A 20,245-nucleotide genomic window follows, 5' to 3' on the forward strand; every position below is an offset into this window, starting at 1 on the left:
TTTATTACCATAAATACCAAACATTCTGAGTACTTTTAAATACTGTTGTTGAGGAAGACCTAAAACAAAACTAACTTCCGCCTTTTCTTCTTTCAAGTTTTCGTGTTGATCGGAATCAGCGTCTACTGTTGCAAGCTCAAGAACCAAAACAAGACATCGGTTGGCACCACAAGTGAGGGTTCAGAAAGCCCAGAAGTGAATACATCCGAGGAATGGGCGAGCAGTGGGGTTTCCTTGGCGTGATTCTCACACTTTGTTTGCTTTTGCCTTGTGTTTAATGTCGGTTAACTGCGCGGTCACTCTGTAAACTTTTGTGCGTAAAACCTCCGTTGAGTATGTAATTAGAAAGCAAATATCCGGACGCGTTACATACTCTGTATAAAACTGACTTTCTTAGCTTATAATTTGTTTTTTACAATTCTATTTTTACAAAAAATAAAATCACACTTTCTGATTAAAATATAGACAACATTTTTTTATAATGGATTGTATTATTCAAAAAATATCGGGTAATTATTTTTGTTTAAAATACTACAAAGAACAACAAATACATATCCCACAATATTTTATTAATGTAGTATGTTTAAACTTTATAATAAGCCGCCCACTATATTTACCTAAAAATGTCGGTTTTATCGGAAATTACTGAAATCACCATTTCGCATCGTAAACGATAAATTACCTGAGCTGCATGACAAATTTTGTAAATATAAGTTGAAACAATGTTTTACAATAAAATAATTTTGACAACCATTGTTTTTTACGGTTTCACAGTTTGATAATTTATGGTTTAAAGTCAAATTAGAATAGCACACTAGGGTAGGCCGTTCCAATGAATCAGAAAAAGGCATTTTGTGCGTAAGTGAAGTTATTTGTGACCTTATCAACTATTTCATCAAACAAATCCCCGAATGAAATCTTATAAAGCAGGAAAAACTTAAGCACAAATTTAAACAAATCTAGGTTTCCTATATATATAAAAAAATCTTCTAGCTTATGGTGTTTATTTTTGCATGCAGAGTAATGTAGCAATTACAACGAAGTTACAGAATAAGATTAATTTCAGCGGTTTTGCAAGCCAGCGAAAGATTTGGAAAACTAAAATAGGGATGTACTAGTAGTATGTATTGAAATATACTTAATTAAGGTTATGTATTTAAATAAATTTCAGGTGGCAAGGTTTAAGAATAAACTTTTTTTTAAATAGTTAAGCTGTTTATATTTGAATGAAATTAAAACGCAATCTAGACAAAAAACATATTGCACTTATTTAAGAAGCACATAAGCACTAATTCTACAGACTTTTTCAAGCAAATTCACTTCAAACTTTCATCAAAAGCAATTACACCAGGTAAGCAAAGCGTAAATTAAAAAGTAGTGATATTTGGCTTATTCCTCAAAACTCTGATTCACATTTTCGCTGTCTGAACTAACAGTGGTTTCTTTGAAATTTGACTCTACTTTGATTTCCACATTGCCTTGCCCCATCTCCAGTCTCTCCTTCTTCTTCGAAAGACGGTATGACTTTCTACGTTGTTTTGTGATGCGAAGGTAACTTACTGCAGTTCCAATCAGAGCAATAACTGGACAGAATAAGACGGGAATATAACCCATGGGCGCCCAACAGTTTTATTGGCAGGTCAATTCGAATATAAAATTGTTGAAAGCGGTCATGTTGGGTAAAAATTCTATGCAGCCCAGTTGGTAGAGGGACGGTATGACAGAGGTCGTAAGTTCAAACCTCACCACAGGCTAGTTATATAAACCGGGTGCAGCAGGCAACGGTGCTATGGTTATCTCTCGACTCGCTACCCTCGGAGCCTGTGCAGCCCAGTTGGTAGAGCGACGGTCCCGGTATGACCGACCACAGTTGTTGTACAATGTACAGTCTACTCTACACGTTTAACGTATATGTATGTAAGTTTATAGTGCCCAAATGTCATTTATGAGTAGCACGAATATCATTGTAAAAAAATCTTAATCTTTTTCAGTTGATGTTAACATATAGTCAATTTGCACTATCAACCGCGCCAGGACACATCTTAATCGTACATGTGTTTCTTTACATCCCTAAGGCAGAATCTATGTCAATAGCTACACTATCCTCCGAAATAAATTGTCATTTGAACGATCATTTGTAGTTTTAAAGCGGTACAATTACAGAGTGTATTATGACGGTTTTGATGTTTAACGTGCTAATGCAAATAGATTAACAAGTAGCTAAGCTTAATTAATAACTTAAATATTTGAAACGCTTTTCTTACCTAAAACAATGCAGACCGACGAAACCACAATCGTCACAATCTGAAAAGTCCGTAATTGCTCTTCTATTTCTAAAAATATAAACAAATTTATTAAACTGTGTAAACGAGGCAAAAAATATTTATAGGTTTTAATTGCGCCGAGAATCAATACCCCTTTTACGGACTCTTAAAGGATAGTAGCCTACACGTAACCCCCAGTTCGGTTTATGGACATCCGTTTAAGAACTCCTGGTGCAGTCTCAGGAAAAATAATTTATGACAATTCTACCCCCGCGTACACCCTGGTTTGCTAATATCTACGTTGAGACTTTATACGATTACAAGTGTATCGTTTAGGCCCATTATATATAGGCAGTTATAGTACCGCTAAACAACGTGAAAACTTAAAGCAAATTTTAACCAAAGCTTTTTTGAAGAGATGTTTTATTTAAAATATACCCGATCGAAAATTAGTACCGGATCGAGTTGGATGTAGCAATTTAGCCATGATTGTAATTCAACGCAGGAATTTCTGCTGAAAAATGAAAGTTCTTTAGTATTAATACGGCTTCAAAAAGAGTTATAACTAACTTTAAAACACCAAAGCAAATTAATTTTAAGAGGGTTCTTCCGACGGAAAGAACCCTCTTATAATTAATATAATGCCTGGCAGCAACAGTATATTCACTAAAGCAATGACCACTGTTGGTATTGGTTAGTAATGACCACTGTTGGTATTGGTTAGTAATGACCACTGTTGGTATTGGTTAGTAATGACCACTGTTGGTATTGGTTAGTAATGACCACTGTTGGTATTGGTTAGTAATGACCACTGTTGGTATTGGTTAGTAATGACCACTGTTGGTATTGGTTAGTAATGACCACTGTTGGTATTGGTTAGTAATGACCACTGTTGGTATTGGTTAGTAATGACCACTGTTGGTATTGGTTAGTAATGACCACTGTTGGTATTGGTTAGTAATGACCACTGTTGGTATTGGTTAGTAATGACCACTGTTGGTATTGGTTAGTAATGACCACTGTTGGTATTGGTTAGTAATGACCACTGTTGGTATTGGTTAGGACAGTGATTCTCAAACTTTTTAAAATAAATTACGCAACAGTCCCCCAAATTTTTTTTAAATTGCTCACGGTCCCTTGAAAATATAAACAAATAAACACAAAATAACACTGTGTTTTAATTGTATCAATGGGACGGGTGCACTTGCTTCTTTGCTATCAGCTCGGCTTCGTTAACCTCTAGCGAATCACGTTATTTAAGTAAAGCAATCATGTACAGTTTTAAAACCGTTACCGTACAGCCCACTGGGGCAACGCAGCAGCTGTAAAAACGTCACTATGCACGATTTAACTTGAAGCGTACAATAACATGAATAAACAACTAATCAGCTTGTTTGGAAAAGTAAGTTGCCTGAAAATTTTAATCAACAGAAAAATTTCTTGTTTAGGAGCGTCGAGTTGATTTTTTGTTAGGTGCTTCGAGGTCCCAGAAAATTGTCACGCGGAGCCCAAAAGGACCGCGGACCCCAGTTTGAGAACCATTGGATTAGGATAAGAAGAAAGGTTAGTTTAAACTACCAGGTATCGGTATCGGAATGAAAAAGTATCGGACATTCCTTGAATGTAATTCTAACTAATATGAGCTTTTTATCATGGGATACCTGGTTGTTCAGGTTTGACTGTTGTTGTTTTTTCTGTTGTTGTTGTTGTTGTTGTTTTTGCTGTTGTCGTGGTACTTTTTGTTGTTGTGGTAGGTTCTGTTGTTGTAGTTACAGTTGTTGTTGCTGCTACCGTAGTTGTATAAGGCACGATAAACACGTTCATCATTGCAATGTTGGAAGTAGGGCTGGATTGATAAGCACCGTCGTATGCTCGTAATGCAAACCAGATGCTGGAACAATAAGACAACTTGCTCAAATATTAATGTATACAAATCAATATATTAGTTTAAATTCAAGCGTCAGAATCGGGTAACCTATAACTTCACAGTGGACTATAGGTGTTGGGTAAGTAAGGCATAACACACTACCAGGCGCGGATCTACGAATTTTGACGGGGAAGCCATGAATGTTTTCGTCACAAATTTACGTCATAGCGTAAAATCACGAACTATAGTCAAAACGTGACGTCACACGGTTAAATATAAGCGGTAAGTTATAAAGAACTAATCTTATAAACACTTCACAGTAGGTTGAGTTTGTTAAAAGATTTAGATTGAAAAGTTTTTACTTTCAATACAAAAGCTACGTTACAAAGATGATATGGCGCGACGAGAAGCACTACACCTTTAGGCTAAAACGCATTGATGAAATTACATTTAAGTAATTAAAATAGGCAAAAACAGTTTTGATCTTTGGCACGTGTAGAAATTGACCAATGTTCACATTTCGGACAAAGTACAAGTGGAATGACTTAAAAACTTTGTAGAATCAATTTTAGAAGACCTGGTATGAATATTAAACAAATTCAGATTGGTAAGTTTCTCAATTGTTGCTGGCCTTAATGCAATACTGCTCCTAGTGGCCGTCTTGTCCAAATCAAAGTAGATGAAAAGCAAATTTGCCGTTTACTCAAGCCGCGACATTGTGTAGGTAACAGCTACCTTCGTTGCTGTTAAGTTTGTTAAGTTTGCATGTATGTGTATATTAACTGCTATTGGTGTTAATGTTGAAACACGTATTTGTTCGCACTCTTACGAGTTGAAGAAATAACTTGTTTCTATTAAACAGTATTTGTGTAACTATCTTACTCACATCCAAGCAACTATAATGTTAATGTATAGTTTACCTTATAGCGTCCTGGTCAGGAACTTTAATTAATGAAACCACTAAGTTTTCCTCAATTCCAGCTTCTTTTGGATTGTGAATATCTCCTTCAATCAACATGTCTTTGGTCACAAGGATGCAGGATTCAAAGTAATCTGACAATTGCTTCGCTCCATCGTAGCTGTAACGGATCTGGTAGACTTTGGCTGTGGAAACAGGTACATAAATACGTTTATTTAGGGCAGTTTACAAGCAAAGACTGAATGAAAGTATCACAATCCTTAGAAGAAATACTAAAATTCCTTTGAAAAGTAAAACAGTAACAGTTTTGTATCTAGACCGCTTAAAAAATACTGTCTAGGGTTTGTAAAGGAGGTTATCCCATTTGCCCAGGAGTTGCCAACATTTTGTCCAAGGACACCAAGTCATAACAAAGATCATATGAGGCGCCCGCGGGCCTGTTTTTAATATATAAATTTAGGTAGGCTAAATCAAGACACTTGTTTCGGAAGAGTAACTCGCGATGCCCATCATATAACTCGTTACCCATAAATTAGTGCTCTGTTTCATGAATTTTTGTGGCCACTGCTTTACATTAAGTTTTGTGTATAAAAACATTAGTGTTCACTGTCCACATGTCATAAACCAAATTGTGTGAAAATTGCAAAATATTTTACCTGTTCCAGTATCGTAATCGTCTCCTGGAGCGGAAAACGTGAGTCTGACTCCTCTTGAAAGATCAGTGACGTCTAGTTGCTTGGCAACAAGATCAATCACTTTTCCTGGAGGAAGGACATCCACAGAAGGATCAACCACAGCTCTGGGTGGGAACAATATTAAGAGAAAAATGAAATAGGGCACCAAGGTTATGGAAAAAAAGAGTGCCCTAAACAAAAAATAATCCACCTCAGCTCTGAGTGGAAACAATTGCATAAATAAGACAAAGTGTTGGGAACAGAAAGTTTTTGCAACACTGCCGTAAAACTAACATAACCAACCATTGCTATCAGTGGAAGTATTTCTAGTTAAGTTAGCATAATAACAAGTTTCATGGCAGAAACACAATTGTGCTCTAAGTTAAAATAAATAACGCATAACGCAAATATAATCTTATGGAAGCGTTACTTTTAGGAGGAAAATAAAAATAAGTACATTCCTCGCATTAAGCAAACTATATGGCGGCTTATTATGAGAGGTTACCCATTTAGCTAACTACTAGCACCAACATTGGCGCTTTTCAACGGTTGAAAACAAGAAACAAAAAACAACAAGTTTGGAAACAATAGATTGAAATATTTAGATAAGAACTGAACGCTTACTTAAAAATGCGCTTAGCTTATTTTTTATGTTTTATCGCTATTAATGTATCACCAAAAAAAACAAATCATATGTAGGAAATGTTTGATGCATTAATACATATCAAAAGAATGAAGGATCTTCTATAAGAAAATGTAGTTTCTCACCCCTCATATGAGAATCCTCCTGGTGAAACGACCCTCGTGAAAGGATCAAGGTCTGATGTGCTCACACCATTCTCACCACTGTTAAGACCAGGTAAAGTAGGACCCTTCGGATTCACTTCAAGTGTACCTATATATCAAAATATGTAAGTCTAAGTATCTTTGGAAATAGACAACACAATTTATGTAAATCTATTCCGTTTCCATTTTGTAATATATGTAGCTTTTCGTTTTTAAATGTACCTAATAAAGGTAAGTGTGTGCTGTCAGTTATTACTACTTCAAATAATGAAATAACTCACCATTGCTGTTTATGTAGCCAGGATTATAAGCTGCAGATGATTTCTTATGTTTGTGAGTCGATAACACGGTTTGATTGCCGATGCCTGTGACCTTGACCTGAGACGAACAAAACAAAACTGGTCGAAAAAGTGTACGAAAGTTATATTGGCTATAGACGTTGTAGTTAGACATAGAATAAATATCTAAATCCCATACAGAAGTAGGTGGCATTTTGGAGTTTGGGCGTTTGAACCACAATCTTTAGGTAATGGTTAGAGCAGGGGTTCTTAAACTTTTTTCGCCGGACCCCTAAAATTATTTTTTGCTTCACGTGGACCCCTGTAGGCAAGAAATTATTAACAATTACGTCATAAATTGACGTCACAATCAAATAGCTTGTCAGAAATATGCTGATGGTTTAAGTAAAAATGAGTCTAACATTAAGTGGTGAAACGTTTCATTTTTAATTAAACTCTTTTTTTTAATTTGATTACTTTTCAAAGGTATAGACTAATATTTCAATTTGGCCTTCATGGATCCCCTGAAATTAGTTCACGGACCCCTAAGGGGTCCATGGACCTCAGTTTAAGAACCCCTGGGTTAGAGGTTGCAGCTGGACGTAAATGAATATCAAAGCTCATACAGAAGCAGGTTGAGGTTAGTAGTTGATTGATAACCGAAGTTTAAAAATAATTTTGATACTTTTGTATCACGTTTATATATTTATTTTATGGGCTTCAATATTTTTCAGAAAACCGAATATCTATGTCCGACTGTTCGGGCAATTATTAGCGAATTTTTTCTCCATTTTTGAAGTAAAACTTTACGTATAATAAAAGCAAGAACTTGGAAATTACTAATAACATACAATTAATCTTTAGACCAGAAAAAAGAGACTAATAGTCAAATATAGTTATTTCCCTTATGAATGTCTTACAAAACCGCCAATTTTAATTACGTCGAGGTAAGTCAAACATGATTAGAATCGCTGTAATATGTAGGAAAACATAAACCTGCACAAACTTGATTTTTATTAATTTCACCTGAACAGCGTATCTTCCAGTCTGAAAGAATGTTGTGAAGTATCGCGAATATACTCCGTCGTTTTTTCTAACGTCAGGTGCTACGTTAAAAACAACTCTTTGTTAATAGAAAAACGAAAACAGAATTCTTATAAATGTATCAACTGTAATAACATATAGGTTTTCAAAACGTATTTGAAGATAGATAAGAAAGTTACTGATCTGAACTATTTCAGTTATACATTTATAGTGTGTTTCAAATAACGAATTACCTCAACGACATAAGTAAGAAACCGTTGTACTTCCTGGTTAATTGCCTTAATCTAGGTTTAAGATACAGATACTTTGATAAACGCTTATATTAAACCATTTAGTAAACTCACCTGCGCCCGTATCAAAAAGTTCAAGTTCAGTTTTCGTTCCATTCGGCAAAGTTATTGTCGCAACCACATCAGCTCCTAGAACCGGTGTATGGCCCTGTGTTACCTGCGTTGTACAAAACTTTAGTAAATACATATCTAAAACACTTGTTCTGGTACACCGCATGCTAACCGAATCTATCGATCAAAGATCCAATCCAAATAAGGCTATGTAAACAACTAGCCTACAGTGAGGTTCGAACTCACGAGCTCGGCTATAGCGCGACCGTTGCTCTACCAACTGAACCATGCTGGCTCAAAGAGAAGAGAGTCGAGGAACAACCATAGCACCATTTTTGCTACATCCTGTTCGTAAAACTAGTCTGTGGTGAGGTTCGAACTCATGACCTCGGTTATACCTGGACCGTCCTTCTTCCAACTGAGCTACACACAAGTAGAGAAACAACTATAAAAGAATGTGGTGATTCTTTTACCACATTTCCCTTCCTTACAAGCTGCTAAATGTTTCTTAACTAGCCGTATTAACTTGAGACTAGGCCTAGTGCAGCTACGAAAAGCGTTTAAGTTGTGATCCATAATTTATATTTAACTCAGCGTACCAATTGTGTAATACGTGGGTTTCTGATGAGAGCCTGTAGCGGAATAACACAATACGATTAAAATTTACATTTTGCACGCGCTAATGAAGCTCTGCTTGTCAAAAGCCGGAATAGTTTACGACAACATCTTACAAAATAGCGTAACAAAGGGGTAATTTACGCAATCAAACACCTTTTCACAACAACATATACTAATTATTGGAAAAAAATATTGAAGAACCCCATTGACGTTTAAAGAAAGATTTTTTTTTAAATAAGGTACAATCATTCCTTAACAATCAACTCAAGGCAATTAATTTACGGTGAACAAACTGTAACGGATTAAAAAAATACAATGCTTTGGTATATTTATCAATAAAATTGATTGAAAATTTCTTCACGTACAACTAAAGGTTCGCGAATACTTTCCATTGAAAAATGACTAATTTAGAATGTCAATGTTGGGTAAAATAAAAGCTGAAAACAATGACACTGTTGACAAATTGTATTTTGCTGTAGACAAGCTTTCGCACAACCGTGATTAAGGGATGATGATACAACAAGATTCTGCAAGTGCGTGAGTTGCAAAGGTATTTCGCGGTCACGCAAAATAGAGCGAAAATTAACAAGAGGTAGACACTTTACACCAAGTAGGTCGCGCTATGTACACGCAACCCACGTTCGGTGAAGTGGTTATCAACAACAGCAAACATAAAACGTGCTTCAGAGTGTCAAAGTGCAGCATATAAGGACTTTTGAAGTTAATTATAGGTATTGTGAAGTGGGGATTTGCGAGCTTGGACAACATCAGGTCAACCAGAGCTGTTTTGACTCGCTGCAATCGGTTTTGCTGCAATATCATGCAGGGAACCAATATGCTTATATACAGCAACTCAAAAAAGACGAAAAACTATGTGACTTAAAAAAGCAATTGCTTTTCAACGACACTTGAAAACACTTAACTTAAGCTGGAATTAAACAAATTCAAAGACTTTTTGAAAAAACATAGGGTTTTTAAAGCTTTTTTAATACGAAACTCAATTATTCGTAACAAAGTCATTTATGTTTAGAAAAAAAAAATTTACGATAATTTTTATCTATCTAAAATATAGTATAGCGTTTATACATGATATAACAACAATATAATTTATGGAAATCTATAATAGGCTAATTCACAGTGTAGAAAAAAACATTAGGTCGTTTCAAACCTTTCCATAAACAACGATGGGCTCTAGATTTTTCGCGTCAATTTCAGACATTCCTGATTCAACAACAATCGGTTTGACGTCACGATCTGACGCCATTGACGTCACTATGACGTCAACTTTTTGTGAATAAGAGTGGATGGCGTGGACCTGGAATTGCCAACTGCCGACCTGAACGGGAAAACATTAGAGTTTTGGTTTATTATTTCAGCTCATATTTGAACATAGCTTATGGACAATTGCAAAGATATTAGTTGGATATCATTCTAATTTCTAGGAGTGTTATACCTTTGCAATTCCCTCTATTGTAAACGTCATCAACCTTAAATTTGAGTCAACATCAGCCAATATATCGCAATTTAGGCTTGCTTCTGAGCAATACATCGCTCCGTCAGGTTCAGACAACGTAATGTAAGGAGGATCGCCTTGTGACCAAGTGAAGGTAAACACAGTGTTGTTGCCAATCGTTGAATCAATATAAACCGTGTTTACTGCTGTTGTGGGGTTTGTGGCAGCGAGTAAAATGACATTTTTGGTTTTAATAAATGTGGATTGAAGCGAGAATGAATTGCTGTAGATCTAAAAGGAAAGGTTCTTCAGCACTGTATTTGGAAAACCTAACGAGGGTCGATAATTTGCCTACATTTAACAGTCATGCAAAATTTATATTTATGATTGTTAGTCGAGAAATACTCTCAAGGTAAATTTTTTCAAATAGCTTTTATCATACCAGCAAGGTGAAATTGTAGTGGAAACTATATTTAAATATTACCTGAAACACCTCATTGTAGACATCACCATCTCTAGTATTCGCCAAATTTTTGAAGCTTTCCATAAGAGATACAAGATCAAGGTCTTCATTGAAGAACCAATCTCCGCCGCTATCTACACTTAAATTCTGTAGAGCCTTATTGATCAAAATGTTGTTTTGACCGCCGAAAAAAATTGTACCGACAAATATTTCCTAAAAAATTAGAAAGAAATTGAGAAGTCGTTTCACATCACTAATCACAGTTAATCGTTTAGATCCAAACAGAACCAGAAAGGGTATAAAAAATATTTAAACCAATTTTATTCTTGTGCTCTTTTTGAGTAAAATTGTTTTTATATTTTTTTCATATCCATGATCTTACGACATGGATAATAGATAATCAACAATTAGTCGTTTTGGAACAGGCCTAGATCCCGATATAAACAATAAAAATAATAATATCATTATTATTTTTTAATTATTCGTTTAGACCAGGGATGGCCAACGTGCATGCGGCCCTTTTCCATTTTTGTGCGGCCCTTCAACTTCTTCCAGCTATTTTTCCCTAAATAAGGCTGTTTGAGTGTGCACCATGTTGGGACTTTTGCTCTAACATTTTCCTGCTTGTAGTGCGATGTAACCCATAGGCTGCACCGCTATACTAATTCAGTGGAACTCGAATGGGAAGCATCTATTACAAAGCAATCTTCGCTCACAAAGTTTACTTGTGTCACGTTGTTATGATAAAGAATTGTTTTGCAACAATTACACTTGTCTTGTATAATCAAGGCGTAACAGACTTTTGCTTTGCCACGCATATTGACTGAGCTGTTGTGTTTAACAGCTGGTTTTGAATTAAGGCTGTTAATTAAATTGTACTGAGCCGATCCGTACGAGAAAGGCGTCATTGGAATGGTAGGAAAAGTTATTTTTGAATTCACAAGTAGACAGTCCTGACAAAACTGCCGTAGTTGCAGACTAGTGACTCATTAGTTTTTCTAGTAAAAGCTGAAAATATGAATTAGTGTTTATTTGATGGCGGTCCTTCTGTAAGCATTACATTTCCTAACTGGCCCTTATGTTAAAAAGGTTGGCCGCCCCTGGTTTAGACGTTTTAATGACATTTATTTATCAGTAACCTCAGAAAGAACTGCGTCCGCTATTTCGTAAACATAGGGAGATCTATTTTCCTCTCCATCCGACAACACAATCAAGTTACCACCAGATACAGTTCCATCGTCCTTCAGCATCTAATTGTACAGTTAAGGTATTAAGTAATCATACATAATAAGAAGTTAATTTGAGTAGCATTGTGTGAATGTACAAACAAAACCATCGGCAATATTTGTTTATATATTCACATAAATCTTAATGCTTAATGTCCGTTATTGAGACGTAAAAAAAATTGCCAAAGCTTAAAATCAAAAAAACAGGTATAGCACTTCTGGACCATTCCAAATATTTGCTTTATTATTTTATGTATCTTGTTTTTTAACATTGTGTGCTTAAGATGATAGCAAAATAAATTCTTCAACACGAGCTTTAGTTTTAAGTAGAAATTTAGAACTTTTGTCCGTGAATAAAACATCGGTCACGTTTTGGAACAGATGTGTACTTTAGCTAGTCTAAAACAACTTTGTCAGCTATAAGTTTACCTGCATTGCGTTTGTAATTCCGCACCCAAGGCAAGTTCCACCATTTGCTGTCAAACCTCTTATGATATTCACCATCTCATCTCTATAGGTATCAATGTAAACCAAGTCAATTTTGTTGACTGCGATTTCGTTGAATTCCACGATTCCAACTTTGCTTCCATTTGGAAGAAACTGGCTTGCGAATAAACTGGCGGCAGTTTGCATTTCTTCGAGTCTTGTTGGGGTCTGTGCGTGTAAAAAAAGCTTGAAGTTTATTTAAGCAAACCGTTCATGAAATATTGTTTTTAAGGAAAGCGTGTCAAGCTATAGCCCTAATTTAAGTAATAATTCATTTAAAGAGAATACAGAAATAAAATTTTTTCGTCACAGTTAGCGTAGTACCTACCCCAGAACTCATGCTTCCAGATGTGTCCAGAACAAGAACAAAGTTCGTATATTCGACAGCTTTCACCACGTTTATGTTTGTGGCTGGAGGTTGTAGGTTAGGACTTGGTTGGTTCGCTCCACCAGCGAAGTCAGGCGACTCTTTAATGACATCCCAAGTGCTCTTTTGATCACAAAGTCGGATTTGTTCGTTTGGTGCGTTGATGTTGTGGCCGTTCTCGTCTGGAGTGTCGTCGCAGAAATGAATTACCTGCATTGTTTCATGGGTTACACAACTGAGTCATGGAATTCACTTGGATATAGGCCTACTGTATTTGAATCTAAACTTTTTGAAAAGTTTTGACAAACTATTGGTCAAAACTACCCGAGACCGACGTGCGCATGCGCAGTAACAAATTTTGAAACTGATAAGGCAGTAAACTGTAAATTGTAAAGGCGATATGGCATATAATGGATGTGTTTCAACCATGTATACGAGTGTGAGTGGATGAATTATATGACATCTCTATGAGTAGATGGTTTTATATGTGTTATGTTACGGAAATGAAATACAGGCTGCAAAGTCGCAGCCGAACTTGAAACTCACAAATTCGCACATTTAGCTGGAGTCAGACTCGGGTTTAATTCATTGGCTGGAGTCGGACTCGGGAAGACTACTTGAGACCCAAAACCGATGTAGCAAGTCTGCACCTTATAAGGCTGCATATTGTAAATCGTCGAAAGGTTAAAAGATGTGTGGCTGAATTATATGACAACCCTATTAGTGGATTGCTGTATATCCACTCTATTTTAGTTGAGGACATAGGGTTAAATACATGGCTATGGAGTCAAAGCCGGACTAGGGACTCACGACTGAAAGTAGTCTGTAAACTTGGCTGGATTCAAACCAAGGTTATTTTTAGCCGACTGTGCAGTCCTGATCTAAACATGAACTTACATCATTTACAAATTGGTGTGACATAAGAGATGAGTTGACGCTTTGATCGTCTTCTGGATAAAACACACAACCATCCTCTGGTAAGCCCGTTAGTGGGTTTTCTTCGCATGGCCTTTCTTGTCCATTTTCTATAACCTTCGTAAACCCGGTTAAGCCAATTGGACATCTTAGAAAAAAGCCGGTGTGTGTTTAATTATAGCAACGTCAAATGATCTAGGATATTAACACAATCAAAATACTATAAGAAAAAGAAACATGTTTTTTAAATCACAAACACAACACACCTGGTTGCTTGTATATCTTGGTTGTTGTCGTAATAAAACGGGTTATCTTTTGATGTTTCGTCGAAAACTCCCCAACGAAGATGTGCCCACTCGTGGACAAACCTTGCCTATAAAAAAAGAGTAACTTTTCTTAAATATCTACTAAGTCATGCAACGCAATAAACCTAAAAATATATAGCAGTTGAAAAGTGGAGTAATGGAGTACAGCTATTATGAAGGCTTCATCTGACTGTTATACGTTAATATGACGTACCGAAAAAGACCAAACCTCTATTTGAAAAAGGTAACTGGTTTTCATGTCTATTCTTATCTAATTCGGTAGAATGCCTTATTTTCTAGGGAAACCTGTTTTGGGGGGACAGCATAACTAAACATAAAAATAACCAAACATTTACCAATTACTTACTGATACTTATACCCAGCACGACAAACACAAGGTTTAAGAAACTAAACCTCCAACAACGGTTAAAGTTTGCCTCTCGTGAGTAATAGTAAAACAGTTCCCCCTCCAATTTAATGTGTAATGTCTCACCTCTGGGACCAAAATCGTTTATGAAAGTGTCATCTTTGAGATATTGTGGAGTAAAAAAAATTTCCTTTCCAGGCTCGCCACACTGCTCGTACTGTAGCGTGTAAGGGGTATCCCCGTATTGTTCATTGGCCTCTATTTTCACGTCGGCCTGCAAAAGTTTTCCGATAAATGTATTTCTTGTATTTATGTAGTAGGAATAAATGCATTTTTTCAAAAATGTTTTATTCAGCAAAATACTTTTAAAGTCATTCGACCATCCCTCCTGTGGAAATGTTTTACAAGTGAGGTCACGCATAGAAATTCCAACTTTCGAAAAAAATGCTTCGTAACGATCAAGTCTCACTAGAAACTACACAGTTTATTAGCAAAGGGAGGGGCCTAATAACCACACAACAACAAACATTTTTTTAATTGCATTAGTTTGACAATATACTCTAAAATAATTAAATGTATTTATGCAGTATAAATAAGCTTGCCATACTCCCGGTTTAGCCGGGACAGTCCAGGTTTTAAGGCCTTGTCCCGGTGTCCCGCCCGGTTAACCAATTTGTCCCGGATTTTTCAATTTAAGATTTACAACAAAAATAAATAATGTAAAAACTCTTGACTTAGCCATTTAGCGATTATTTCTCAAAACTAGAAAAGTAATACATTTTACTTTTTATTTTTGGTTGGTAAGGCTGTCATGCAAATTTTTTTTAACATAAATTAATTATTTTTCCAGCGGGTGTTAAGAAATATTTTTCTGGGGGTGAGGTTGCTGGGGATAGGTCCTTTTTTGTGTGTGGTGAGTAAAAAAATTTAAACGGATATTATCTGGCGGGTGCTGGGAGATAACTTTTTAAAGGAGGTCAGCGAGCGCCGTCGCAAACCGGTCACTGTTATGCAATTTTTATTTTCAAGAATTTTTTTCACGTATGACGCAGTTTGCTGCCGGTATTATTGCTTGCATATTACGCATGTCTAAACAATTGCTGTTACAACTTAAAGTTTAACGTTTGTTAGTAATTCTATATCGATAAATGTCGCAGGTTTTTAGCATTACAAATCAAATTGAAGTCATAACACACTGATTGCTTTAATAGAAAAAAGTTTTAATGTTTCCAACTCAAGACTTACTCGCGTTAAATGCAACGGTTTTAATAGCAAACAATTTTCAGTTTCAATCGACATTTTACTTATGTTGGACGCAATATGGTACAGGGATTACGTCTCTGCTTAAAGGTTTTACGTTTGTCAGTGGTTACAAAATTGCTTTTTGGTTACATTGTATAAAAAAAACTGTGTTAAGATAGTATTTTAATCGCACAAGACGAAGAATTGAATTTGTTTCTTTAAAATTGCTTTTTGGTTACACTTTGTTGTACTGTATAAAAAATTTAATAGCAATTACCTGCGTGGAAATAAAAATCTAATTAGGTATATTGCCTTAATTTAAATTAGTTACTTTTAGGTTTAAGAATTTCTTGAAGTATGTTACAGCGACAAATTTAGATAGAGTTCGCAAAACATCGCATTTAATGCGGCGCTTTTAATCGTAACCAATTTTCAGTTTCAAACGAGATTTTACTAACGTTGGAGGCAGTATGACACCAGAATTACTTACTTGCTGAATATCACGCCATATGTGAACAATGGCTGCTATACAACTTAAGGTTTTACGTTAGTGAATGGTTCCCTATCGATAAATGTTACTGGTTTTCGTTACGTAAAAGATGTTTGACGTGCTTAGTCGTTGGGCATTTAGTCGTTTCAACGCAAATAAGCACACATTATTTGCAATTTTGTTTCAACAAAATGTAAAATTTTAGTTTGCGAAGACGAACAATTAGATGTTTCACAGACACGCAGATAAATGCGATAATTTATTAACAACCCTTCCGATTAAATGCTGCTTTCACACAGGCTGAAGAATGTGACTTCATTTGTGGGGAATCATTTAGTTAACCCATTTCAGGCACAATGAACGAAAAATTGTCAAGGGACGACCGAAATATATGCTATATGACAATTAACGATTGTAGAAATTAAAATTGTTTTATTTAGAAAAAATTAAAATGTTTACGACGTTACACACTATTTAGCACCCTAGCCAGGATCACTCTCCGTAACATTACTTAATAACATGGTAAATTACCTTTTTAAATCATCGGCAATAACATGCGGCTCAAGGCCAGCTTGATGGAATCCTACATTTTGTTTAACTTATGCTTGAGAATGATTTGGTACAGGCATACGAATTTGACACGTACATGTACGTACGGCCTAATATTGTTGCTGCTTTCACGAGGGCCGCATCCTACTTTAATTATAGAAAGTATTTATCCGACTAATTTTACACACAATACAGAACATTACTTTCGGTTACAATTTAAATTACTTAGACAAACCACCCTAAAAAATAGGACCCTGAAAAATACCTCCTGACAAAATATAAAACAACCGCAACCCCGTTAAGTTAATTACCTGCTTTAAATTCCTTTGTATTAGGTCTACATTAAGTTTATTTGCAGTTTTCAATATGCGTCCCGGATTTACGTTTCTAAAATATGGCAAGCCTAAGTAAAAATATTAAGTACTTTTTACTAAAACTTACTTAGTTGAGCGACACATTTTTCAAACATTTCTTCATCCACGCAAATGTTTCAATTTGCACCAAAAAACGTTTATCATAACCATCATTTATTTGCTAACAGCTAACATAGACTAACCACAGATTTAATACAAAACCAGATATCTTTATTTTCGGAAAAACTTTAAAAACCCTTGTCTTACGTTGTCGTGAACTTGTCCTCGTGGATATCCATATTGGCCGCTGGTCCATGTTTTCGGCACAAGTATTGTGACGTCACCAAAGTACGCCCTCTTGTGAGTGGCAACCCAAAGTACGTCACTTGCGTCATGCACCATCGCCTGCATTAAAAGTTTCAGTAATCTATTTTTGTGCAACCGTCGATGGTATAATACTGAAGGTAAACGCCTACAGACGGATATCTAAAAAAAACATCTTTACTTGTGTAATAGCTGTACATAAAAAATATGCAAGTTTTGTTATCCTAAAGGTTTTGTTGTCTTTTCTGGAGTAAGAATATCAAAGGCCACACAGAATTAGGTAAAAGTTTGATTTGACAATAAAGTTTGAACATAGTGTTTGGAGGTTGTAGTAAGACGTAGTAAGAATATCAAAGCGCATACATAAGTAGGTGGCAGTGCGGTTATAACTAAAATGCAAACTGTCACCTACTTCTGTATGGGCTTTGATATTCTTACCATGTCTTACTGCAATCTCCAACCAAAATGCTCCAATCTGTTAACTCCAATTGTCAATATTAGCATTCATTCGAATTTTGATACCGATGATGCTTATAGAAGCAAACAAACTGATTTTTGGTATACTTAGTTCTGTAGATTTTAAATTTTATCATTACTATGTGCAACCGGAATCGTTTGTTTTCACCGTTTGAATTCAGGCAGATTTTGTTATATGAATGCAAAATCTGAATATTAGCATCTTTTTAAACGAGCACGCAAAGAATGATTCCCTTCTTTCTGCTTCGCATAAACTATAGTTTTGACAATCACAGGAAATGGAAATTAGCATGACATTTAGAAAAACATGACTCTTTTGGAAAATGTTTTAATAAGTAGCATATGATGTATACCAGCTATACCTTTATAGAATCAATAAGTTCCGGGTCTTCAGGGACATCCGGATTAATAGCGATCACTAAACCGGTGTAAGCGTTGTCGACCAAAGTAATTTCGCCAAATAATGCCGAGCTTGTTGAAACAAACATCAACACTAATGCAAGGTATTTAAGTTTTCCCTTCATCTTTACTTGCAACTTGCAAAATCTATCAAAATTTTTAGATATAGACTACTAATTTATGTACGCTTGTACTAAAAACAGAAATTGTAGCACTGAATTTGTGATAAAGGAAATGACCAAAGATAGATGTTGACCTCAATTCCTGACCAGTAACAGCAGAATACTCTAGCAAAGCTAGCAATTCAGCCCAGACACTATTTTTAAATGATCTTCAAAGATATATAGCGTCTGACCTAAATTGCTAGCTTTGCTAAAGTATCTGCCGTAAAATAGAAAATACACTTTGTTGAAGCTGCATTTTTCATAATTTCATACTGCAACGTTATTGGTTCTATTCTTCATGTGGCGAATATCTCATGTTATAGCAAAAGATCCAGTGATGTAAAGAAATCGAGGATAAAGGCGACATCTTAGCTAGAAAATTATTCCCTCGCAGTTGCCTGTTGACTTGACTTCTGCCGCGTGGTGCAACGATTTGCTGTCTTTAATAATGTTTAACTAAGCTTGCCGGACTAAAATAGGCGATTGCTGTACGAAATTCCCTTCGTAAATACACTCACTGTGCTCATCGATAATATGTACTTTGCCGAGATGTATTACACAAGAGTACAAGACTGGAACCTTGTCGAATTGTATTGAACTAGAATTTTATAGTATCGCTAAATTTGGGAAATATTATTAAGTTTACAAATGTGGGACACACGTGCGCACTGTACTTAAGCGGAAAATCAAATCTCGCATACATAACTCAACTCAGCTACAAAACATGCCAGAAACGAAAACATAAGTTATAGCGCTTTACTTTATTTAAGAACTCAAAAAGGTTTGCATAAATCTTATTCTTGACGCTCGTGTACCTACTACCCTTCATAAGCCCTTACAACTTAGTACCTTTGCCTTGTATTTTTGACACTTTTTTTCTCACAGCCTGCAAACTGACTGCCGACGAGGTATCATTTAAGTAATTTTGTTACGTATGATTCAAAAATATATAAACCAATAAATACAAAAAGTAAGATTTGCTGCTTCTTTCATGTTTTCTTTTGAAGCATCACAAATCAATTGTTATATCGAGCAAACGAGACTAACCTTGAACCAAAGCAATGAAATGCTCTTTATTTGTTTCCACAGATTATAATGTTTGAGATGTTTTTTTAGTGAAATATTTCATAAGCGTAATGAAATTATTCGTGAATTGTGAATGCATGTCTTGTGATCAACGTGATCCTCGTGACAGTTTATTAAATGTTTAACAATAAGTCGATATCGAACTCAACCTAGTTTTTCCATCAACGATTTCTTACATTAAAATCACATGAAATATTTGAAATTGAAAGTCGAGATGAGATTTGGATTCGTGGCATGATTCTCACACTTTGTTTGCTTTTGTCTTGTGTTTAATGTCGGTTAACTGCGCGTTCACTCTGTAAACTGTTTGATTATTTTGTACCTAAAACCTCCGTTGAGTATGTAATTAGAAGGCAAATATCCGGACGCGTTTCATATTACTTTATAAAACTGTCTTTCTTAGCTTATAATTTGTTCTTTACAAGACTATTTTACACAAAAATCAAATAAAACGTTCCTATAATGGATTATATTAATTAAAATAGCTCATCTGGTAATTATTTTGGTTTCAAATAATAGAGCGAAAAACAAATATATATTCAAAAATATTTTTACTGTTAAAATGTAGTATGTTATTTACCTATACAAGCCGGTTTTATCGGAAATTCATCGCAAAACCATTAATTAACTGAGCTGCATGACAATTTTTGTAAATATAAGTTAAAACAATGTTTTACAATAAAAAAAAACTTTTGAAACCATTGTTTTTACGGTTTAACAGTTTGATAATTTATGTTTAAAAGTTAAAGGTGAAGTTACCATATAGCATACTAACTTAAGCCGTTTCA

At 35.4% G+C, this 20,245-nt stretch overlaps 1 protein-coding gene across 1 annotated transcript; it reads right to left on the reverse strand.

Annotated features, from left to right (window-relative positions):
* Positions 1-1,389: 1,389 nt before the first annotated feature.
* On the reverse strand, positions 1,390-18,332 carry LOC146170384 (calcium-activated chloride channel regulator 1-like). Its single transcript, XM_083388627.1, has 19 exons — positions 18,171-18,332; positions 17,275-17,412; positions 13,968-14,074; positions 13,684-13,849; positions 12,748-12,996; positions 12,363-12,587; positions 11,847-11,957; positions 10,729-10,863; positions 10,245-10,535; positions 9,960-10,127; positions 8,177-8,279; positions 7,815-7,894; positions 6,792-6,888; positions 6,493-6,619; positions 5,707-5,849; positions 5,052-5,235; positions 4,001-4,155; positions 2,265-2,333; positions 1,390-1,583 (listed from the first exon to the last, which is right to left on the reverse strand). Exons 1-19 carry the CDS (start codon positions 18,330-18,332, stop codon positions 1,390-1,392), a joined length of 2,904 nt encoding a protein of 967 aa, XP_083244753.1.
* Positions 18,333-20,245: the final 1,913 nt, after the last annotated feature.

Source organism: Ascidiella aspersa, chromosome 1 (genome assembly GCF_963924565.1).
Source record: "Ascidiella aspersa chromosome 1, kaAscAspe10.2, whole genome shotgun sequence".
Taxonomy (NCBI): Eukaryota; Metazoa; Chordata; class Ascidiacea; order Phlebobranchia; family Ascidiidae; genus Ascidiella; species Ascidiella aspersa.

What these genes read in the sequence shown, in the direction of transcription:
- LOC146170384 (XM_083388627.1), bottom strand. Translation starts at nt 18,332, where the DNA reads ATGAAGGGAAAACTTAAATACCTTGCATTAGTGTTGATGTTTGTTTCA. An exon ending in GAATTACAAACGCAATGCAG is followed by an intron (nt 11,958 to 12,362) that starts GTAAACTTATAG and finishes CTGTACAATTAG; the next exon opens with ATGCTGAAGGACGATGGAAC. An exon ending in TCTACAATGAGGTGTTTCAG is followed by an intron (nt 10,536 to 10,728) that starts GTAATATTTAAA and finishes CTTTCCTTTTAG; the next exon opens with ATCTACAGCAATTCATTCTC.